The sequence below is a fragment of the Choloepus didactylus genome, chromosome 9 (assembly GCF_015220235.1).
Source record: "Choloepus didactylus isolate mChoDid1 chromosome 9, mChoDid1.pri, whole genome shotgun sequence".
NCBI lineage: Eukaryota > Metazoa > Chordata > Mammalia > Pilosa > Megalonychidae > Choloepus > Choloepus didactylus.
The window spans coordinates 65,830,720-65,854,218 of NC_051315.1; the positions used below are offsets into that span (position 1 = coordinate 65,830,720).

General features: G+C 32.7%; 1 protein-coding gene across 1 annotated transcript in view; it reads left to right on the forward strand.

Moving 5' to 3' along the window:
- Positions 1-23,499, forward strand: part of MTX2 (metaxin 2) — an 84,860-nt gene that overhangs the window by 58,121 nt on the left and 3,240 nt on the right. Inside the window, exons 4-9 of the mRNA XM_037849878.1 lie at positions 9,030-9,102; positions 12,510-12,586; positions 13,835-13,927; positions 14,436-14,474; positions 14,859-14,984; positions 15,869-15,945. Coding sequence (XP_037705806.1) covers positions 9,030-9,102; positions 12,510-12,586; positions 13,835-13,927; positions 14,436-14,474; positions 14,859-14,984; positions 15,869-15,945 — 485 coding nt within the window. The remainder of the gene's footprint in view (positions 1-9,029; positions 9,103-12,509; positions 12,587-13,834; positions 13,928-14,435; positions 14,475-14,858; positions 14,985-15,868; positions 15,946-23,499) is intronic.

Below are 23,499 nucleotides of genomic sequence, written 5' to 3' on the forward strand. Positions count from 1 at the left end.
GAATTTAGAATCTTCAAGGACTATCACTGAAGTCATCCTCTGGGACTGTTTTTAGAATGTCTCTTATTTAAAGGTTCTCAATGAATATTATTTGTAAATAATTTAGAGCCAAGAAAAATGTATAATCCTTTTAATTTACTTTTTCCTTTCTCATAAAGCAATTGGTGACAAATCATGTATCCCTTTTGGCTTGGAATTGGGAATTTTAGAGTAAAATTTATGTGTGTTAATGGACATTTGAGTTGTTCCCAGTTTTGATTATTATGAATAAAGCTGCTATGAACTTTCTTGTACATGTTTGTTAGGAGTCATATGCCTGATTTCTCTAAGGTATATTTCTGGAAGTGGAATGATGTCTCACAGAGTAGACATATACTTAGTAGTAGATATTGCCAAGTAGTTTTCCAAAGTGGTTGTAACAATTTTTACTCCCACTAGCAGTGTATGAGAGGCTTTTAAAAAAACCAGTCAACTGTTCCACTCTTACCCTACCCCCGAATCCTGATACCAAGACAACCACTTTCAGTTTCTTAGCTGTTTTATTTTTATTGATATTTACCTATGTATTTCTAAGTAAGATATTTATGTTACTATTTCACTTTTTAATCTTAAATATATCTATTGAATTCCACTATGGAATTCAGCTCTTATATCTCTCCTCCCCTATTCCTTCTCCATCTTCCCAATAGTTATCTCACATTTCTGGTTAAATTAATATTCATTGTCTACATTATAATTAGAATATAAACATTTTTCTCACCTGAGTAACTCAATGTACAATGAACAGTTCTTTTTATATGATTGTTTTTCCTTGGGTAAATAATTGTTTTTTAAATTTATTGGTTAGTTTTTCTGCTCCAAATTCTTTGGCAGAACTGTAAAACTTCTTACCATGACCAGACACATCAGGTAATGTTATATATATACATTTAACTCTTGAAAGCACCGCCTTTGAAATCTTGTTCCTTTATGCTTTAATTGTAACAGTTCCTTTATTGGCTGGCTGCAGAGCTATTTTCCTGTGATGGCTGTTAATCATCTTCTAGAGAATTCTTTTTGCCTTTCTTCTATGTTGAATCCCCTATTTTCTGGATCCTATGTTCTTTTTTAATCTTGGTTTATTATTTTTGTTTTGGTGAAGCACATTCTTCATTAGCTTCCTGAGAAAAGGGTGCATGGGAAATACAAGTTTAAAGACCTTGCTTCCATGATAATGCCTTTTTTTTTTTAAGTACAGTTTTACTGTGATATATTCACACACGTATAATCAAGCCAAGGAATACAATCAGTGGCTTACTGAATGCACATAGCTGTGCATTCATCACCACAATCAATTTTAGAACATTTTTATTACTCCAAAAAAAAGAAGAAAAGAAAAAAAGAAAAATAAAAAAGAACACTCAAAACATCCCATACCCATTATCCACCCCCATTATTTATTTATTTTTGTCTTTATTTTATTACTCATCTGCACATACACTGGATAAAGGGAGTGTCAGTCACAAAGTTTTCACAATCAAATGGTCATCCCCTAAAAGCTATATGGTTATACTATCATCATCAGGAATCAAGGCTACTGGATTACAATTCAATAGTTTCAGGTATTTCCTTCTATCTAATACACTTGGTACTAAAAAGGAATATCTATATAAGCATAAGAATAACCTCCAGAACGATCTCTCTACTCTATTTGAAATCTCTTAGCCACTGAAACTTTATTTTGTTCCATCCCCCACCCCCCACCCCCCACCCCACCCCACCCCCACCTTTTGGTCAAGAAAGCACTCTGAATCTCACAATGCCAGGACCAGGCTCGTCCCTGGGAGTCATGTCCTATGTTGTCAGGGAGAATTACACCCCTGAGAGTCATGTCCCACGTAGAGGGGAGGTTAGCAAGTTTATTTGCAGAATTGGCTTAGAAAGAGAGAACACATCTGAGCAACAGAAGTTGTTTTCTGGGGTTGACTCTTAGGCATACTCATAGGTAAGCTTAGCTTCTCCTTTGGAGGAATAAATTTCATAAGGGCAAGCCCCAAGATCGAGGGAGTCCCTAATGCTTGAGAGAATATCTGGAATTCCCCAGGTGGGGAAGTTTAATACTTCCACATTTTTCCCCAGTCCCTCAAGGGGACTTTGCAAATACTTTTTTATTTTCTGTCCCAAATACTCTGGAGTGTATCAGGTATTACATTAACCTGTACAGAATAACAGAATCTCATTCCCTGTTCTAGGTTCCATGTAATTATGCTGTTTAAGTAAACTGACTGTACAGGTTAAATTAGATATGGTGCCACAGAAAAGTAAAGTTTTGTACCAAACAGCATGATAATGTTTTAATTCTGTCTTCACACACAATTGATACTTTATGGACATTTTTAGAATTCTAGTTTGGGAAGATTTTCACTTAGAACTTTGAAGGCACTGTGTTTTTTGGCTTCCAGAGTTGCTATTGAAACATTCAGTGTTATCGTTTTTCTCAGTCTTTTGTATGCTGCTCCCCTCCCCACCCCTGCCTTCTTTCCCCTCCCCTCTCTTCCTTTCTTTCCCTTTACCTCTTCCTCTCTCTTCTCCTTCCCTCCCTTCTCTCTCTCTCTTTCGATGTTGAAAGCTCCTAGGAGCTACTTTTTACTCTTTATTTTTGGTATTCTGATATTTCATAATAATATTTGTTGGTATGACTTTCTGTATTCATTATGTTGGGTAGTTGGATTTATGTTCTTCAGTTCTGTGAAATTTCTTGGATTATTTCTTTGATTTCTCTCCTTCATTTTCTCTCTCTAACTAGTGGTTTCAGTTATTGGACCTTTTGGAGTAATCTTTTAATTTTTTTGTATTTTCTCTTTTGTTTTCTTTCATCTTCTCCCATTTTCCTATACTTTCTGAGAGAATTCCTCAGTTTTATTTTCTTTTCTTAAATTAAAAAAATCTTATATTATTTTAATTTCCAAGGGCTTTCTTCTTTCTGTTTGTTTTTGGTTCTTCTCTTTTTCCTCTCCATTCCTCCTCCAATTCCTGTTCTCTATCCTTACTCCGTAGGAGACAGTATAGCATAAGAACTAAGGGCATAGTTCTGAATGAAGCCAGACTGTCTGGGTTCAAATATCTACTCTACTACTTCATGACTGTATGGCTTGATCAAATTACTTAACTTCTTTGTACCTCAGTTTTCTCATCTTAAAAGAGAGATATTTGTATCTACCTCATAGGGTGAAGTTTTTCAATAAGTATCTGGCATGTAGTAAGTGCTTAATAAATATCAGCCATTAAATTTTCTTTTTAAATTGTCTTCTGTTCTCTGCATTTTGTTTCCTCTGAATTCCTTTTCTTTGGTCTGTTTTGGCTCTGTATTTTATGATAGAGACTTCCCTCAAATATCTATTGATCTCCATTAACAATTTATATTTAAGAATGAGTCACTAAAATGCTGATGGGGAGATGAAGGGCTTTTGTGGGCTTCACTGTAGACTGATTACACAGTGAGCTGCCATTTTTGTTGAGAGAGTCACTTCTTCCCCTGCCCCCCCACCCCCCCCCAAAAAAAAAAACAACAAAAAACCATCAGTATTTATAGGTCTTTTCCCCAGAGAGATATCCTAGAGGGATTTAATTTGTTCATCAGTGTTTGTGAGCCAAGAGGGATAGGAAGGCTGTAGGTCTCTTTAGTCAGTGTGCATACTTTCAATTAACTTTGCTCTTTTCAGTGTGATTCCTCACCTGGGCCCTCTGCTGTGCCTTCGGTCCCTGGGTCAAAGCTTCTCTGGTTCAGTTTTCCAGAGAGTAAGGCTTGTCTCTTGCCAGATCAGGGGAGGGATAGTTGTTCAGATGCTTATACAGACTTTCACCTAGTCTTTCTGTTTTCAGTTCCATACCTCACCTCTGCTTTCTGTGGTGCTTGGTGCCTCCAATATTTTAATCCTCCTAGTGTTCTGTGATGCAAATGTGTTGGTTTTCTCCTCCGTGGACTCTTAGATTTCAGCCTCTTCTGCCTTGCCAAGTCTGTTAGCATTCCTTTGTCCACTTTTCATCTTGTAAAAATGGATTGACATCTCTGGTCTGTGTTGTCTCCTCTTCCTTTCTTTGTGTCCCTCTGGGTTTATCTATTTTCCTTGTTTTCACTGTTATTTTAGTAGATTTTTTGAAAGATTGTAGATATAAATGTGTAAGTTCAGTCCTTCTTGTTTTACCAGTAATTGATGATCTAATTTTATTTTTTTCCTTTGAAATTTTTTTATTTGGGAAAAAAAAAAATCCCAACACGCTACCCGTTCAATAATTTTTTCCAACATTATGAATTCAATTAATTAATTTAATATGTTGAAACTACATCAAGCTTATTAAATTTCAGGGTCTTAGAAATCAGATACTGGGTACTGTGTTCTGTGTGCAAGTATATATTTGTGTTTAAAAAATTCCCCACCATGTTGTATGCTTAGGTACTCGTATTCAAAGAAGGAGTATATTTACTGGTTATGGTTTTAATTTATTAATTCATAAGTACTTAGTTTTTAAATGTTAATAAATTTGCCTGATGATTTTAGCAACTGTTGTTTCTCAGCAAATTAGATAAATCATATATTAGTTCTTTCTGAAATTGGAAATATCATGGCATTTAATGTATCACCATCATCAAAAGCTGATGGATCACTGGCATCACGTGTGAACACTGTACTGTTATGTAGATTGCTTTTATAATACTTAGCCTAATCACTTTCAGATTATGCCAGCTTCTCTTCCTAAGATCTCTTTTAAGCAGTGATTAGTCTTGTTATAGACCCACATGGTCCAATGGAACTTTTTGTGATGAGGGAAGTATTCTATATCTGTGCTATCCAATGTAGTGTTAGCCTCTAGCCACACATGACTTAAGCACTTCAAATGTGGCTAGTGTGACTGGAGAACTGAGTTTAAAATTTTCTTTAACTTTAATTTAAATTTAAATTATATAGGCATATGTGGCTAGTGGCTACCATATCGGACAGCATAGTTATAGAACATTATTCTGATAGCATATGCTAAGGTTTTTATTCCAACTATTTCATATTGCCAATCATTTTAATTAGTTTATAATAAAGTATCTAGGTTTTTATTCCAATTATTTTATATTGCCAATCATTTCAGTTAGTTTGGAATAAAGTATCCAGCTGAAGAATAGCAGATTGACTTATCCTAAGTTCATTATTATAATTAGAATTACATTTTTCTTTGGATTTCGTAAAATTTAAAAAAATAAAAATATAAAGATTGCTATTTCAAAATTGAAACCAAAATGTGTTTCATGTTGTTGTATCATGTCTGTTTCATTTGGAGTACTTTTAGGGGTTGATAAGATATTGACACAAAAGTACTATTTTGGGACCTCTATGAGGTTTTCTTCCATTTTCTAAGAAAAGGAGAAATACTATTTGAACCAAAGCTTGGCTTTGTTTGTGACACTAAACTTCTTTGTGAACTCCAGATTAATTCAGAACATCTCTTATAATCAGTGATGAAAAGTTATTGTAGTAACTGCTGTAAATTAATCTTGGGCTAACCAGAATTATGCCATTAAAATGAAGTCTGTGGTAAGTTGAATGTGTTAAATTGGTCAAATTTAATCAGTTATTTTTTTTTAGTAAAGAAGTAAAAATATCACAGGCCTGAGAAGCATTGGTTTGATTGCAGAACATTACAATTTTGTTTAATTTTTTTTTCAGTGAAATACAGCTTTGATGAATATCGATTAGTATAGTTACCACTATGCATGTGGTTTAGCAAAAGTTACTGTATTTACTATTTCTGTGGTATTATAATTGTTATTTAACAAATGCATAGTATTTGCACCTTTGAGAAGATATATTAAGTGTTCTTTCAAACTCTTTTTGCTCTTCCAAAGGCTTCAATCATCTCTTCTTAGTTGGTAATTCTCAATAGATGATTTCTTCTCCCATTTCACACAATGTGAGCATTTCCTCATTTTCTTCTCCTTTTCACTTATCAACTTGCATTGATCTCAAATTCCTAAAGACTTCCCTTGTATTACATGGAAAAGGTATCTTATTTCTTGACAAAATGATTCCCTCTATCAGCACTCTTGTTTTATCCCCTTTTACCTTCTCATAGATCTTGTATATTAGTTATCCCACCTCTTTCTTGTACTTTCAGCCTGTCTCCACTGTGTGTGTTTTTTTGTTGTTGTTGTTGCTGCTTTGTGTTTTAATGTGTTCACGTCATCTCTTATCATTGATACATATATAATAGACATTTCCTAATCTGCTCAAGCAAATACTGGAAAATAGGTTGGGTTAAACAATGAGAATTTATTCACTCATAGTTTGAGGCTGGGAAAAAGTCCAAATCCAGGTGTCATCAAGGTGATGCTTGCTTTCTGAAGAAAAACGGTGGTATTCCAGGGCTAGCTATTGGTGATACTTAGTCCTTAGCACATGGCAGCGTCTCCTGGCTCTCTCTTCTTTTCCAGGCTCCGCTGATTTCAGCTTCTGGTTGCTTCCTCTGTGACTGTCTGAATTTCACTCCACTTATCAGGACTCTAGGAATAAGATTTAAGACCCATCCTGATTGAGATGGGCCACACCTTAACTTAAGTAACCTCATCAAAAGGTCCTACTTACAATAGGTCCACATCCATGGGAATTGATTAAATTTAACAACATGCTTTTCTGGGGTACACCCAGGTTCAAATCACCACAGGAGTTGACTATTCTACTCCCTTCTTCCTTTTCTTCTCAACCAAGCTCTCTGACAGAGCTGTTTATACTTTTTTTCTCTAATTCTTTCCTTTCTAGAAGTCTGTATTTTAACAAGTCTTCCACGTGATTTTGATGCATGCTGGTGTTTGAAAACCACTGCCTTAGTCTATATTTGTGAGTCAGTCAAAAAGCTTACTATTGCAATAAACTGGGAGTGAGGTTGAAGTGGTATTTGGACTGTTCGGTAGTTTACATGTACACAGACACAGAGGAGTCAACTTTTGGTTGGGTGAGAGGGCATTTAAAACTAGAAACAGTAATTGGTAGATTAGTTAGGATTAAGTTTGGCTGTGAATGGCAGAAAACCCAAAATAGCAGTGGCTTGAAAGACAGAAGTTTACTTCTCTCTCATGTAAACACAGGCAGTCTAGGTTTGGTGACTACATGATCATCAAGGACTTGGCCCCTTCATTCTTGTTGCTCTACCATCCCCACATTCTACTTCATGTTGCAGTTTGGCTGCTGTAGCTCTAGTCATCCTTTTCATATTCCAGTCAGCAGGGAGGAGAAAAGAGGACGTCATACCTCGTCTTTTTAAAGAAACTTCCCAGGAGTTGCCCAGAACTTTAAGTCCTATTGGCTAAAATTTAGACACTGGCCATACACAGCTACAAAGGAAAGTAGGAAAAAAAGTTTTTATTTCAGGCAGCCATGTATTCAGCTATACTTCATGGGCTCTACCACTGTAGAGAAAGGGGAGAACATATATGGGAGAATAATTTACAGCTCTTCCACAATAAACTCTTGAGAGCTATTGTCTTAGTAAACAGCATTGAATGCTTATTATAAGTTGTGCACTACCTTGGATTAGCTATGGGAGAATGAGGGAGAATGAGAAGAGGGGCAGAATTAGAAAAAAAATAAAAAACCTGCTCCTTGGCTTCCTAAGAGATTACGTTCAGTTGGAAAGGTAGACATGCATATATAAGTTTACAGAGCAATGCAAGAATCTTGAGGGTTTAAGTACACAGGGATCAGACTAAGGTAGGGTTTATCTTAGAGGGAAGCATTCTTAGAGGGCTAGATCAGGAAGAAAATTGACATACTTTTGGGTAATAGAGTTCTTTGTACAAGATATTAACTACTGTTCAGTACTTTTAATACTTAACAAGACTCTTCAGAACTGATTTCTAATCTAGATCTGAGGAAGGAATTTTAATAAGCCACTCTATGAGAAATCTCTGTTGGATGGGAGGAGACTCTTTATTCATAATCTTAATATATAAAAAGTAATATCTGTGTTTACTTATTAATTTATCTCTCAACTTCCATTTGCTATTTATAATCATTCCTTCCGATTCAAAATAGACCAAAGGTTTTGTTTTCTAATTTGCATGTGGTGAATTAGAGCCATTGTAACCTATGACCTCCCCAAGTGAGTAAGTTTAAAGAAAGAACATAGGTAAATTTTGTGGGTGGTGAAAGAGAGTTAGCCAAGAAATCACAGAAGAGAGAGAAAGGGGAGTGAGAGTACTATAAAAAATAGTGGTGAGAACCAGGCAGAAGGCGTATTGGTTTAGCAGAATTCACTGGTGTGTTAAAAATGTTTAAAAGTGAATTTGTGTGATATAGTAAAAACAATTTTGTATTTTTTCACTTAATATTGTAATGCACACATTTTTCCTTGTCATAAAAATTTCTTCAAAAACCTTGTTTTGATTGGCTGTATAACATTTCATGGTTTGGATTTACCCATTCCCTTATTGTTGGACATATAAGTTGCTTAAACTTTTTTTGTTATTATAAACAAAGTGAAAATAAACAAGTTAAGCCTTAAAAAGGCAAATTAGAAGCTACATGTTAGGAAAGTGAATGAGTATTATTGGAGAGAATTTTGAAGTAGCAGAAATAACATTTCGAGAGTTTTTCCCCTAAGAATAGAAAGACAGTGGTCTTATAAAGAGGAGTGGAATCAAGCAATAGCTTATAAAATTTACACTTTAGTGATCTGTTAAAGAAAATTAAAACAATATATGCGGTCACTGACTTACATAAGCTAATACAATAAAGTGTGGATAATTCACATTTTCTCTCTTAAGCTTATATAAATGCTTTATTTCATTTATCTACTGGTGTCTAAGTCCTACTGATTTTTAGTAGTGAAATGATGTTTTGTTTTTGTTTGGAAAATAAATACTTCACTTTCAATCGATTCATTCTTCTCCAGTAGAAATGTTACTATATCAGCTGTTACTTAAGTTTGGAAAAAAAAACAATTAAAAATTTTGTTCAAATATGCATATGCTTTCAGTAGGCTTACTATATACTTCTCTTGACTTACAGACCTTTTTGCAGATGTGTAATCTGCCCATCAAAGTGGTTTGTAGGGCGAATGCAGAATATATGTCTCCATCTGGTAAGTGAATTTTTTTTTCTGTTAATATTTTGCAGTGTTAAAATTGCAGTGATAACCCATTTTGTACCCAGATGTTAAAAATGCCTATCTTTTCTAAACTTTGGGAGTATTTTCTCCTAGCTTTATAAAATAACAGTTGCAAACTTCACAGTTTTAGGATGGACACACTGTTTCAACTCTGTGATCGGAGATGGTTGGTTACTAGAATGTTACAGGAATTGTTTTAAATAGTAAATATTGAGGAAATATGTCATCTCAAATTTCCCTAGTCTTCCTTTCATAGAACTTCTTTCTCTTCAGTAAACAAAATTTAATATTCACTAAATGAATCCATTCATTATGCAACACCCTTCCCTAAATTACCTTCTCCCAGTATGCAAGTAGAGGAATAGAGATTGTGAAATAATTAAATTAACTTGTCATAGATCTGAGTTAAAGTCACCACTGAAAGTTTTGGTTTCTAATTCTTTCTTTTTTCTAATGTTTTATTTTAACAGACTTTAGGAAGTTTTAGCTTTTCTGCCATTTTTAATAATGCCTTTATCATTTCTTCAGTATCATATATTAGTAGATTAAAGTGCTGTTTTAAATACATATGATTCGGATAACTTTTGACATAAATATATAATGCCACAAAGCTGATAAATTAAAAAATTAAATGTAATTGATAGGAATTATTATAATTATAGTTTTAACAGAGCAATAATAACACAAAGAACCATTCCTTAATGAATGAATCTGTGGAGTATAGCTAGTTGGTATAAGTGTGTTACATTGCTATTTAGGGAGTCCTTTATCTATCTCTTCCTTGTGACAGCAACTTGGGATGACTTGTATTAAAAATTTTGTTTATTTTAAGTTCTTAAGAATGCTAATAATTGTCAAAAGGTGTCAAGACACCCTTCCCATACACACTGAAAATTCTGTATGAATACCATCTACATTTATAAGTTTATGGATATTCAGTTTATAAATATTTCCACAAAAGAATTTCTAGATTTATAAGCATAAACATTTTGGATTCTCAGAGTTATTCATTGCCTCATTTTTGTGATGATTTTCTACATAGGTTTTATAAACTACTGAATTCTGGTCAAATGAATTATTTTGCTTTCTGTCCATCTTTTTCCTTTGTGTAATAATCATACAAAAAGAGTTTGTATATTATACATATAAGAAGGTTAGTAAACTAAAACTGAAGTTAAAATCTTCGGCAAGTGAAGAGAAGTCAGATAGAAGTCACATGTTTCCTAAAATGACCATACTGTACTTATTATCATGTTTGGACTCTATGAAAGACAAACCAATAAATATTACAGAGGCATACAATACATACATACATACATACACACGTATGTACATTCATACATTTATAGGAGTCTACAGTAGATTTCTAAGATTCTTAAATTTCATCGTATCCCAAATTATCATTCCCTTTCATTCATATTATTTAGGGTGGTTAGGGAAATGTTTTAAATTTTATTTGCTTGTTTGATCTTGTTGCTGTAGATTTCTAGAGCAAAAAGTAGCTTGGAATAGAAGACTGCTTGGCTAAGAGGGAATTTTTACTCTAGTCCTTCTGTGACTTTGTCACATCTCAACTTTTTCCTTAGGACTTCTCTTCTCTGAGCCTCGGTGACTTCTCTAATATGAGGTGGTTGTGTTAGATGGCATCCATGATCCTTTCTATTTCTAACACTCTTTGAATCTACAAACTCGCTTGGCAAATGTTCTTGCTTTCTTTAGAAATAAAAGTTCTAAATATGATTATTGGTCATAAAATAAAAAATGGGCATTCCATTTTTGTTTTTTTGTTGGTTTTTTTAATAGTAAGAATGACTTTTGACTGGTGACAGAGAATAGCTGTCTCACTATGCTTTTGCCTGATACCTTCAATAATAAGAACATAACCTTGGTTCCATTTTAAGTCAGGTTAGTGACAGAAAACATTATTCACTTCTAATTTGTCACCCTGAATTTTATATATCTTTATATTTAGAGATATATAAGATGGGTACTCATTGACTATCCACACCGTTTCCCTGCTTTGGAATGTACAATGCTCAATGTATTTCTTAAAAAAGAAATATACAAGTATAAGTTCTTTCTTCCAAGCACTCCAAACTGGATGTTGAAAATCAGAAATACCCTTTGCTCCAAAAAGATCATACCTCCAAAATATCCTCCAGTCTAGGCACTCATTCATAAGTAGCTTTCATTCCCAGATAATTTTTTCTCAGAGGGCCTGCATTATTTTTAACAGGCTAGTAGTTACATAGATTATAACCACGTTAAAAGACAATATGACCTTATGCTTACCCAGATAAGGATTTTTTTCATTTTAACTAAATTTATAAAGCGATAGAAGAAAGGAATGCTGAATTCAGTGTTCTTACATGGGTAACATGGAAGTGTCTTATAAATACATCTATTGAGTTGTATCCCAAAAAGCTTGCCTTTCCTTTGTAATGCATGTTATCCTATGGTTGCAGATGAAGCTTTTGTTGGTGCTATGCACCTCATCCATTACCCTTAGGCTGACTGAGCTGAGAGGAGTGAATCTATTGAATAGGAGATGAAGAGGCCTGCTGTTAGCATGAACTCTATTTGAACTAGGTCTGAGAGCAGGTTTCATCCTCTGGCATTTGGGATAGACCTTCTTGCTATTTGAATACTATTTTTTTCTCATCATCTCTGATAATTTCATCAAGTATTAGTATGTATTAAAGTGAAATATTACATTTTTAATGTCCGTTTATTTAGAAAAGCCAGTTTTGGTAGGCATACCACCTGTTCTTTATTCGTACATGTGTTGGGAACATAATTTGTATCATAACTCACAAACTAGCATACCTTCAAAGCCTGTTTATTCTCTTAATTCCTGATATTTTTGAGTCAAAGACATTTATTAATGAACCATTATGTGCTTAAAGTATTGACCTTAATGGGTACCAGAGACTTAAAATTAGAAGATATAAAAAGGTTTCTTAAATGTAGTTTAAAATATAGATTAGTTTATTGTACTTTGAAGAGAAAGTCCAGTTAATTTTCTTTGAAATTTATCAATGATCAACATCCTGGCTTAGAAACTTGGATAATTAGTATTTATTGCTTTGTAGTGATTTGTTAATATTAGTTCTGAAAGGGGAATTTTATGATGCGTTATTATATCCAAATGGGAACTCTAGAAATGAATCTACTTGTTCTCTTTTCTTGAGTCAGTAATCAGTGTTTAAAAATGTATAGAATTTAATGCCAACATATTTGACTCTAATTTTCTAAAGTTTCAGTTTTTTTAAATCTTTAGTTTGAATATTAATAAAACATATTCCAGTTTTGTATTAATATCCTTTTACTACCACAAACTTTATTGAAAGTGTTTTCATACATTTCTTTTTCCTCAACAGGTAAAGTACCTTTTATTCATGTGGGAAATCAAGTAGTATCAGAACTTGGTCCAATAGTCCAATTTGTTAAAGCCAAGGTAATAAAAAAGATACTAAATGCATTTAATCACACTTATTCTTAAAAAAGTCATTCATCATTCTTTAGTGTGCCTTAACATTTACATTGATTTTAACCTAGTTTTTTAAAAATGCCAATATAAACCACTGGAGAAATATTTCTAAAGTACCCTTCCCTCCCCCAACGTAAATCAAAGGTAAAGAGGTAATTTGATCTTTCCAAATGGTTGATAATTTTCTGTTTTATGCTTATGACAATTTTGGTCATAAATGAAAACTATTAGGTTGTTATACCTTTGAGTAGGGAGATAGGATGTGTTAATCTACAATTTGAATTATTTTACTTTCATTTATTCAGTTTAGATTTTAATACATAGCAAGGTACAACCACCGTTAACATTTTGGGGACCATCCTTTTAGACCTTTATGCATATATGGAAAATATAGATTATACTATTATGTGTTACTTTGCAACCTGCCTTTTAAAATCATCAATATGTTTGGATCCATGCTAATGACTATAGATAAACTTCATCCTTTAAAATTGTTGTATAGTATTCTGGTATATGGATGTGTTATAATTTATTTACTTAAGGCTTTAGTAATGGGCTTTTAGGTTGTTGTCAATTTTTTGCTGTTGGAAAGATGCTCTGGTAAATGTTCTTGGACATAAACACTTTTGTATATTTGTCTGACTGTCTTCTTAGGAGAAATTTCTGAGTGATATTTATATTGTCATAGGGTATGCACTATTAAAATCTTTAAACAGATTGCCAGATTCAGCTAAAGATATACCATTTTATGCATCCACCGGTTACTACAGTGTATTAGAATCTAAAAATTTAGTGTCTTTTTGCCTATACCTTTACATATGCTATTTTTTTCATCTTTGACAACTTTATAAGCAATACATGTTAGTGTTTTGACATTTCTTTTATTACTAATAAGGTTAGTCTCTTAATTTAAAAAACAAGATTTACTTAAGATTCTATTTTCTTCTTTTGTGAACTAATAGTTAATATCACTTTCTCAATTGAAAGATATACTTTCATGATGAAAAATAAATACAGCTTATTTATTTTGTAATTATAGCAGAGTATTAAATATGTTTTCATATAAAATATGTTTGTTTTAGGAAGCATTTTGAAAATTAATCCATTGAATGTTTATAGTAAAAACATTGATGTTATATTCTTGGTAGTAAGATAACTGAAAGTATTTGTATATTTAATATGATGCTCTTTTAAATTTTTTTAAATTCCCCTTAGGGCCATTCTCTTAGTGATGGGCTGGATGAAGTCCAAAAAGCGGAAATGAAAGCTTACATGGAATTAGTCAACAATATGCTATTGACTGCAGAGGTATAATACAAGATAATAGTGCTTGAAAATAACTTTTCCCCTCCATTAAATATAAACTTTGTTATGTTTTATTTTACAGTTATTGAGAAATGGGAAAATAGTCAAGTGATTCTAAGGCTAGGATGGCTGCCCAAATTATTTGATCATTCTCTTTAAACGAGTTACTTGACATTTTCAATTTTAGATTTTCTACTTGTGGAAAAGGGCCCACTCACTATTTTTCTTTATTCTTGCCCACTTACTATTTTACTTTGGCCTTGTGAAGTTTATTTAAATAATACTGTTAAAATACTTTAGTGGTATTTAGAGATGTATTGTATGAATAAGAAATACTGCTTTTATAAAGTATTACCATCAAATTTAAGGTTTCTGTGTAGGGGAAAAAAACTCACATGTGTGACTTTTATAAAGTTGGCTTATAAAAACTTAACCATGACAGGATATAACTTCCTTTACCCATTTTCTGTTTGGTATTCTAAAGTTTTAGTGACTCTTCTTTTGTTTCTAGTTGTATCTTCAGTGGTGTGATGAAGCTACAGTAGGGGAGGTGAGTGGTTCTGCAGCATTTATCTTAATTAAAATTTAATGAGAAAACACTTTTGCTCAGAATGGCAAGTCCCTGCTCATAAATGAAACATTATGGTTTATACCATTAGTGATACAGTTTTTCACTTACTTTAATTTTGCTTGCACATACATTTTAGGGAAGCTATGTGTCAGTTTGATATAACTGTTTGTAAAGTACATAAAAGTTTATATATTTTTAAAGGGAATGGTTTAAAATTTTAATTTTTTAGATCGCAAGCTCTGTATTTTTTTAAGATTGTGCTATTCATGTTCTCTGAAAATATATTTCCCTCAGAATTCTACTTGTAAAAACAGTCTTCATTTTTAGGAAGGACCATGTTTTAACAAAATCTTTTTGCTTTAGATCACTCATGCTAGATATGGATCACCTTACCCTTGGCCTCTGAATCATATTTTGGCCTATCAGAAACAGTGGGAAGTCAAGCGAAAGATGAAAGCTATTGGATGGGGTAACAAGACTCTGGACCAGGTCAGTTCAGGTTGAAGTTGACAAAATCCTCAGCTTTTATGCATTAAAAAAATCATTTTTTGTATTGATACTCTTTTAAAAAAATTCACAAAAATAAGATAAGCAAAACTTTGCTGTTATTTTCTATGACATGAAGTAGTTTTTTCATTTTATAAAAATCACACATGCTTATTGTAAAAAATGTATATATAAAACAGAAAAGCTCAAAGTGAAAAAAAAATTGCCTGAAACTCACCATTGAGATTTCCGCTGTTAACAATTTGGAGAACATTCTCCTAGATGTCTCAACATTTTTCTTAGATGGGATCATATTATATCTACTATTCTATAATCTGATATCTTTCCCCCATCGAACAATACATTGTAGGCATCTTTTATGTCAATAAATATAGATCTGCAGCATCAGGACTTTAAAAAAACCCTGTTAATACAATACTTAATATATCTATTTTTCTTTGGTCTTAAATTTACTGAAGCAGCAAAATTAAAATACATAGGTCTTGTCAAGGTCATGAATTTGAACATCTTTAAGTTAATTACTGTCTCTTTCCAAGGTTATACCTAATCCTAGCCAGCCATCCACTGATGTGTGCCATTGGCCCCAAGGGGGATTCAGTAAATGAATAGGGATGGAGTAAATAAAATCCGTCCCTACTAGCGGGATGGGAACTCAAATGCTTATACTCAGGGTGGGTCAGCAGTGTCATCTCTAAGGCAGATTTTATATATATATTTAAAATGTGTCATTTGAATATATGAACAATTTTGTGGAGAGTGGTGTTTTGAGAGGAGAAACTTTTTTCATGGTAATCCTTTTAAATAACTTAAATGCACTCGTTTTGCTAATTTAAGTATTTTTCCTTGGGGCCTGTTGCCTATGTTAGGTCTTGGAAGATGTAGACCAGTGCTGTCAAGCTCTTTCTCAAAGACTGGGAACACAACTTTATTTCTTCAATAAGCAGTAAGAAAGTCAATTTTTTTTTTTTTGTTACTTTCTCATCTATATTGTTGGATTGCAATTTCTTTTATCATAGAGGACTTTTTAAAATCAAGAATAGACCGTTAATTAACAGTGAAATTATCATGTATTAGTATAGAATTATTTTTCATATAGCCTAATAAATTAGATAAAGAATATGTAAAACTGAATTATGATGACCTAATGAATTTATTCATGAAAAGATTTAGTTGATTTCAAATTTCATTTTTGCACTCATCAAATGTTTATTTAATACTTCATGGGTCTCAGGCACAGTGTTAGATTCTGGGAGGCCAAAATTTCTAAGATGCAGTCTTTGCCATTAAGAATTTCTCTTAAGGACAGACATATAAACTCATCATTACTATATAATATGATAAAGGGTCTAATAGAGGTAGTTAAGAACTATGAAATCTTAAGATTTCTGAACTTACAGAATACTATTAAAACGTGAAGATGCTGCTAGTATAACTGTAGTTGTCTATATAGAAAAGTGAATAAAACTGATAAAAAATGCCATTAGATAGACAAGCACTATATCTTTTGAAAGTCAATGAAAAAAAGTTACTGAAAATATTTGTAAAGCACAGAAATGAATATAATGGGTATATATACATATGCAAATTGAGTAATTCATGTTTCATTGCTCCTTAAGACAGAATTTTTTTTTTTTTTTGTAATTTGGAGAAGAATCTCTAATGTAGGTAAGAATGAATTTTTCTTTTTTAAAAACATTTTTACAATTTTATTAGGTCAGAATCAGCTGTCTATTCTGTGAACTAGCTTAACCTGGGTTTAAGTTAGCATTTAATCTCAATGATTTGCTCAGAAATTTTAACCTTTTCTTGACTTTTTAACAAAAATTTATTGCTCTTTAGATTGATAGATCTTTTAAAAGTTTTATTTGCTATTTATTACATCTTCCTAGACATTCATCTTCAATAGCCATATCAAACATCTTTTGGTAGAGATATTAATATTTGTAGTAAAAATGACTAACAATCGCTTGGAAATCTATAACATAAGTATTAAAAGAAAATTTGGGTCTGTTGATCTCTGAAGCAGAAAGGTCACAGGGTTCAAACCATGAAGTCCTGGTAAATAAAGCCTTTACAGCTATGCTCCTGTTTCTAGTGTTGCTTTCTATGCAGATTCTTTGTTTGTTTAGTTTCTTAAGCAAAAGAAATTTATCCAAATGTTAGTATTTTGTAATTCCTTTTCTTCCTGATACAGGAATTCTTAGGAGTTGAAAAGCTCAGAAGGGGTATGTTTTATTGTTTGAAGTGCATCTTTTTAAGAGTTGATTTTGTTATGCATACTCTGTTCAGGGGAGGCCAGGCACATATAGATGTAACTTATTTTTCTCCTTTAAACTCAATGCAAAGAGATCATTTGGCATGTGATTTGATGGATACCTTTTTCCTTCATGAGGGAACAATTATATTTAAACTTTAATGAAAAAAATCATTATTTAGAATAAGTACAAAACTGAAGGCCTGCTTTTGAGGAACTGTTTAATTGATTTTAAGATGTAGGTTTTTGAAATACTTTACCTTAAATGAAGCTTATATAATCATTCTTTTCTAGCAAATAATTATGATTTAATAATAGGTATAATTTTAAGTTGTATCTTTATCCAATTGCTTAATTAATGTTAGAATACAAATATACAACATTTAAGAAAAAGTCATTTGTATTTTCACTTTGTTGTGGCAAATTTTTCTCATTCCTTTATCTGTAGCAGGAGTCATTGCTTTGTGAGACATTATATCTTAGTGAATACAGCACTGGCTTAAATCAGGATATATAGTATTGGACTCCAAGTCAGCAGCCCAGAATTCTAGTCTTGGCTCTAACATATACTGAACTGATTTGGACAAATTACTTTATTTCCTTGTTTCCCATCCCCTCTTCCCCATAAAATTAGAATCAACTCCCTTCCTAGCTTACCTACTAGGGGATGTTGAGATGCTCAAAGGTAAGCAAATGACTTTAATTGATGAGAGAAAGGAAAAAGCTAGTTAAGAGAGATCTCGCAGCAAAAATAGTAATTGAGAAGAGAGGACAAAGATGCTAAATAGTTGGAAGGAAGAAGAAAAGTGAATTTGGAAAAGATCAGAAATAATATAAGATAACTGGTAACATTGGTGGCTTTTTTTAGCCTTCATAATATATAGTGTTAGTAGCTATTAAATATTTAAAACATAATTCTGAAATGCAGATAAAACAAAATCTGTACTATCTGCTACGTATTTACCTTCTTGTTGATACCTGTTAAGATACCTACACAAAGACTACTAGGTCATTTGTTCCCTCTCACCTGATGAATGTAGACTTGGAATGATAAAATTAAAACTCTTCTTGAAGTGATATTTTTATGTTTCCATTTTAATAATGGAGAAGAAAAAGTAGAAAAAAATTTTTTTTCTAAATTTAATCAGGATTGTAAGAGTTGTATTATTCTAATGCATTTTTGAGCTCCTTTCAGGCTTATGTATTTTCCAGACAAAATTTATTAGCTAGAATAAGCTCAATAAAGGTTGGTTAAACTAGAATAAATTGAATGTGAAATTGGAAAAGGAATTAGATTTGAAATAAAGAGCAAAACTTGAAGAAATATGTTTGTATACTGATGGGAAGGTAAATTGAAGAAATGGTGCAAAATTTATACTTGGAGGTCCTAAGGTGGAAAATTTCAGGGAGAAATAAGATTTTATTGAGACTTATTCAATTAAGAAATCACCAGTTAAGAACAATAAGAGGAAATGGCTCAAAAATATCCAAAGGCAAAATATAGAAAAAGTTGATTCCCAGGGGTTTGAGTTACAAATTTGAATAACAGTCCTAAAGATCAGTGATCAGTGTATAAGGAAAGGATATGTAGAGTATATCTAATAGTATAAAGGGATGACAAGTTAATAGTACGTTGGGAAAGAAAAATTAAGGAACAGCCAGACAAATTAATATTTTGAAACTAGACTGATAACTATAAAATTTATCATAAATAAACGAATATGGAATCATAATGAATAAAGAAAACAAAAAAGATGTGAATGCAAGAAAAACTTTAAGTGACAGTGGTTAGGAAAACATTTACATTTTATACTACAGTTTCTGATAGTCAAATGAAAGAATAGTAGATGACTAAAAGAAATGTGAAAAAAAACGGTAATGCAAAATAAGAAGGCAAGAAATTTCTTAGGACTGTAAAAATGTATTTGTATGTCACCTGGGGTATTTTTCTAATAAAAAGTCTATAAAGATAAATGAAACAATATATATGAAAGTTCTTAGAGGTCTTGGGAAAAGAGTTGCTCTGTACAATCCACAAACTATTTAGTAAGCAGAAGGGTGGAAACTTATGTGTTCTTTCCATATGATGTAGGAAAGGAATTAAAGCAGGATGTACATAAAGATCTTGGGTTTATTAAATAATTCAGTAGAAATACTGGGAAAATCCACCCCCTACTCCCTATCTCTCACATGAATTGCAAATATTTTAAAGAGTTTGTTTCTTGCCTTTTTTTAAGTCAGGTTTATTGAGTTGTGTTTTACATATAGTAAGATTGTGGCTTTAAGGTGTATAGTTCTATGAATTTTAACAAGGGTATAGAGTTGCATAACACTACCACAAGTGTACTTTTTAAAAAGAAAAAATTGTAGGAATTGGTAGTATATATATGCGAGTCAATTAATTGGCTGAAATTTGTAAGGATTACCAAAAAAATGGGTTTACAGTTACATGAAGGTATGTATGTAATAAATAAATAAATATGTGTAATAAATAAATAAATATATGTAACAAATAAATATATTTATAATATATGTGTATATTATAATATATGTGTATATATGTATGTACTCATATGCACATGTATATGCTTTGTCTTATTTAGTATATTGTATTCTACTTCCTGTTAGGTGTTCTAAAGTAACTTGCCATTAAGTTGCTAACTTTATGTAACATCAGATCAATTTGTGTATGCTCATACTCATATAGAATTCAGTACCTCTGGAGTTGTGTGGATGTGTTTGCAGCAAACAGCAGGTTAGCACTGCAGGGGTACTTCTAGACCACTGTATTGAACTTATATTCTTACTTGAACTCAGTCAAAGCCTTCACTTAATGATAATGGATGCCCATCAACTCTATTAGAAGTTTGATCAGGCTATACATTCACCTTTCTTTCTAGTATGAGAAGCAAAGGATAGTTAGCCCTAAACAAGGATTAGGAAAATAAATCCTTAATTGGTGATATGGTATGCCTTCTAAGAAATATGTTTAGGGATGTAGCAGAATTGGTATTTATATTACTTTTCACAAAATGCCTTAGCTCTACATTTATCTAACTTCTGCATTCTTGGTTCTTTTCAGCAATCAGTTTGTTTTGTTTCTTCATCTGTTATGGCACTATTAGATGGTATTGTGATGGTGCTGTTGCTCATGATACTGTTTGAGTCGAAGGACACTTGGGATGTTTTAAACTATCCAGTTGGCTACCTTTTTTTTTTTCATTTTTTTTTTATTAAATTCAGTTTTATTGAAATACATTCGCACACCATACAATCATCCATGGTATACAATCCACTGTCCACAGTATGATAACATAGTTATGCGTTCATCACCACAACCTATCTCTGAACATTTTCCTCACATCAGAAAGAACCAGAACAAGAATAAAAAATAAAAGTGAAAAAAGAACACCCAAATCATCCTCCCATCCCACCCCATTTGTCCTTTAGTTTTTATCCCCATTTTTCTACTCATCCATACACTAGATAAAGGGGGTATGATCCACAAGGTCTTCACAATCACACCGTCACCCCTTGTAATCTACATTATTATATAATTGTCTTCAGGAGTCCAGACTGCTGGGTTGGAGTTTGGTAGTTTCAGGTATTTACTTCTAGCTATTCCAATACATTAAAACCTAAGAGGTGTTATCTATATAGTGCATAAGAATGTCCACCAGAGTGACCTCTTGACTCTATTTGAAATCTCTCACAGTTGGCTACCTTTTGAAATATGGCCATAGGATTGCACACCTGACTTTGGTTAATACTTCATGAATATGTCAAAAGGGGGAAGGCTTTGAAAGAATGTGACTGACTACTATTGAAAAAATATCCCATATACCTTTCATCATGGTGCTTTGTTTTCTGTCTATTTGATTGTATGATTGATTCATTCATTAATTCAGCAAATGCTGATTGGTTTCCTTAGATACTGTGTTAAGAACTGGGGATATAAAATATACTCAGTGTTTGCCCGCAAAGAGTTTAAAATATAGTGGGGGAAACAGTTAAGGAAACATAGTTATAGTATGATGTAAGAAATGCATCACTTTTTCATTGATTCATTCAGCACATACACATTGAGAAGTTACTGTGTGCTGGACATAGTTCTTGGTACTGGGGATACAACAGGAAACAAGTAGACAAGATCCTTTCTCATATAGAACCTGCTGTCTGGTAGAGGGAGACAGACAATAAGCAAAAAATATATTAGATATTGTTAAGTGCCATGTTGAGAAAGAAAATAGGATCACATAATAGTAAGTGACTAAGTGGATACTTTAGTTGGGGTAGTCAGGAGAGGTTTCTTTAGGATGTGACTCTCAGCCTTATTCCAAAAAACAAGAAAGAGCCAGCAATGTGAAGTTCAGGGGACAAGTATTCTAGACAACAGAAATAATTGGTGTCGAGGCCCTAAGATTGGCTGGAGCTGGCTATGTTCAAGTGAAGGAAGCAAGGCCAGTTTGGTTGTGTTTTGAGAAGGGGTCCAGGGAGAAAATGGTAGATGAGGCTGAAGAGGTAGACAGGGGTTAGATCATCTAGGCTATGTATGCTTAGTGTAAGGAATTGGGCATTTTAGTCTAAGTGGAATGAAAATCCATTGAAATAGTTTAAGTTGGAGTGATATGATCCAGTGACATTTAAAAAAAAATCACTCTGGCTACTATATGGTGAATCAGTAGAAGCAGGGAGACATTAGGAGGCTAGTGCAGCCATCAGGTGAAAGATAATGGTGGCTTTAACAGGAGTTAATAATGGAGAGGGAGACAAGTGGTGGCATTCAGTGTGTGTTGGAGGTAGAGTCTCACTGGTCTTGCTGATGGATATTATGAGAATAAGAGAAATAGAGCACTCAAGGGTAAACCCCTAGATATTTGACTTGAACAGCTGGGTGGAGAGTGGTGCCTTTTATTTTGGGAAGACAGGGTAAGGATGAGCAGGTTTGAGATGCTATTCAACATTCAAGTGGAAATGTCATATAGGCATTTGAATGTATGAGTCTAGAGCTCAGGGGAGAGACTGGGACTTGAGATAAATATTTGGAAATTAGTGGCATGAAGATGGTATTTAATTAAAGTCATGCAACTACATGAGGTCATTTATCAATAGTGCTCAAGACCATATAGCTAGGATGTGGCAGAGGTAGAATTCAAATTCAGATTTGACTGACATCCAAACCTATTTTCTTCCAAACCACATTACCCCAACATATTTTCACATTTAAGTGGGCTAGCAAATAATTTTTCAAAAACTTTTATCACTGTGAGACTGGCAGCAATAATTAGTTTATAATTATGATGGTATTTTCTCCTTTGGTAATGTTGCTGTAGTAATTATTTTAATATAATGTAGATTGGTAATGCCCCATTTATAGACCATTAGTAGCGTGTAGATAAAGTTCATTTTTTGTAAGTAATATACAGGCATACCTTGAAGATATTGTGGATCCGGTTCCAGACCACTGCAATAAAGCAAATATCTCAATAAAGTGATAATGAATTTTTTAGTTTCCCAGTGCATGTAAAAGTTAGGTTTATACTATACTGTAGTCTGTTAAGTGTACATACAATACCTTGATTTAAAAAAAAAATGTACGTACCTTAATTAAAATGTAACACAGAGATATAAATAAGCACATACTACTGGAAGAATGGTGCCCAATAGACTTGCTCGATGCAGGGTTGCCACAAACCTTTAATTTGTAAAAAAAAACAATATCCGCAAAGTACAATAACACAAAGTACAATAACATGAAGTATGCCTGTGTAATTAAAGGTAAAACACGCTAGACAGTTTTTTGTTGAGGCCATCTTTATATCTCTTTCAGAAAACTAAGTTACTTTAGAAGTGGCAAAATTAAAGTTAAATAATGTTGATGTGTTATTGGGTAATCTGAGATCATTTGTTGTCCCAGCACCACGGTGAAATCTATGCATTGTCAACATTTTGTTTATGTGTGTATTAAAGTACTTACTAAATTTTGTTGTGGTATTTTATATTTTGTGTCCATGTTTCAGTATATCTTTCTTGTTTTTATATTTCGGTGTGCATATTGAAGACCTGCTGTATTTATTTAGGGATTAAATTAATGAATAAAATGAAAATTATACGCTTACATTATTTTTATTAGAAAAATTGTAGGTTTACAGAAAAATCATATAGAAAACACAGTTCCCATATACCCCCTTATTATAAACACCTTGCATTAATGGGATACATTTGTTATTCTCTATTACACCT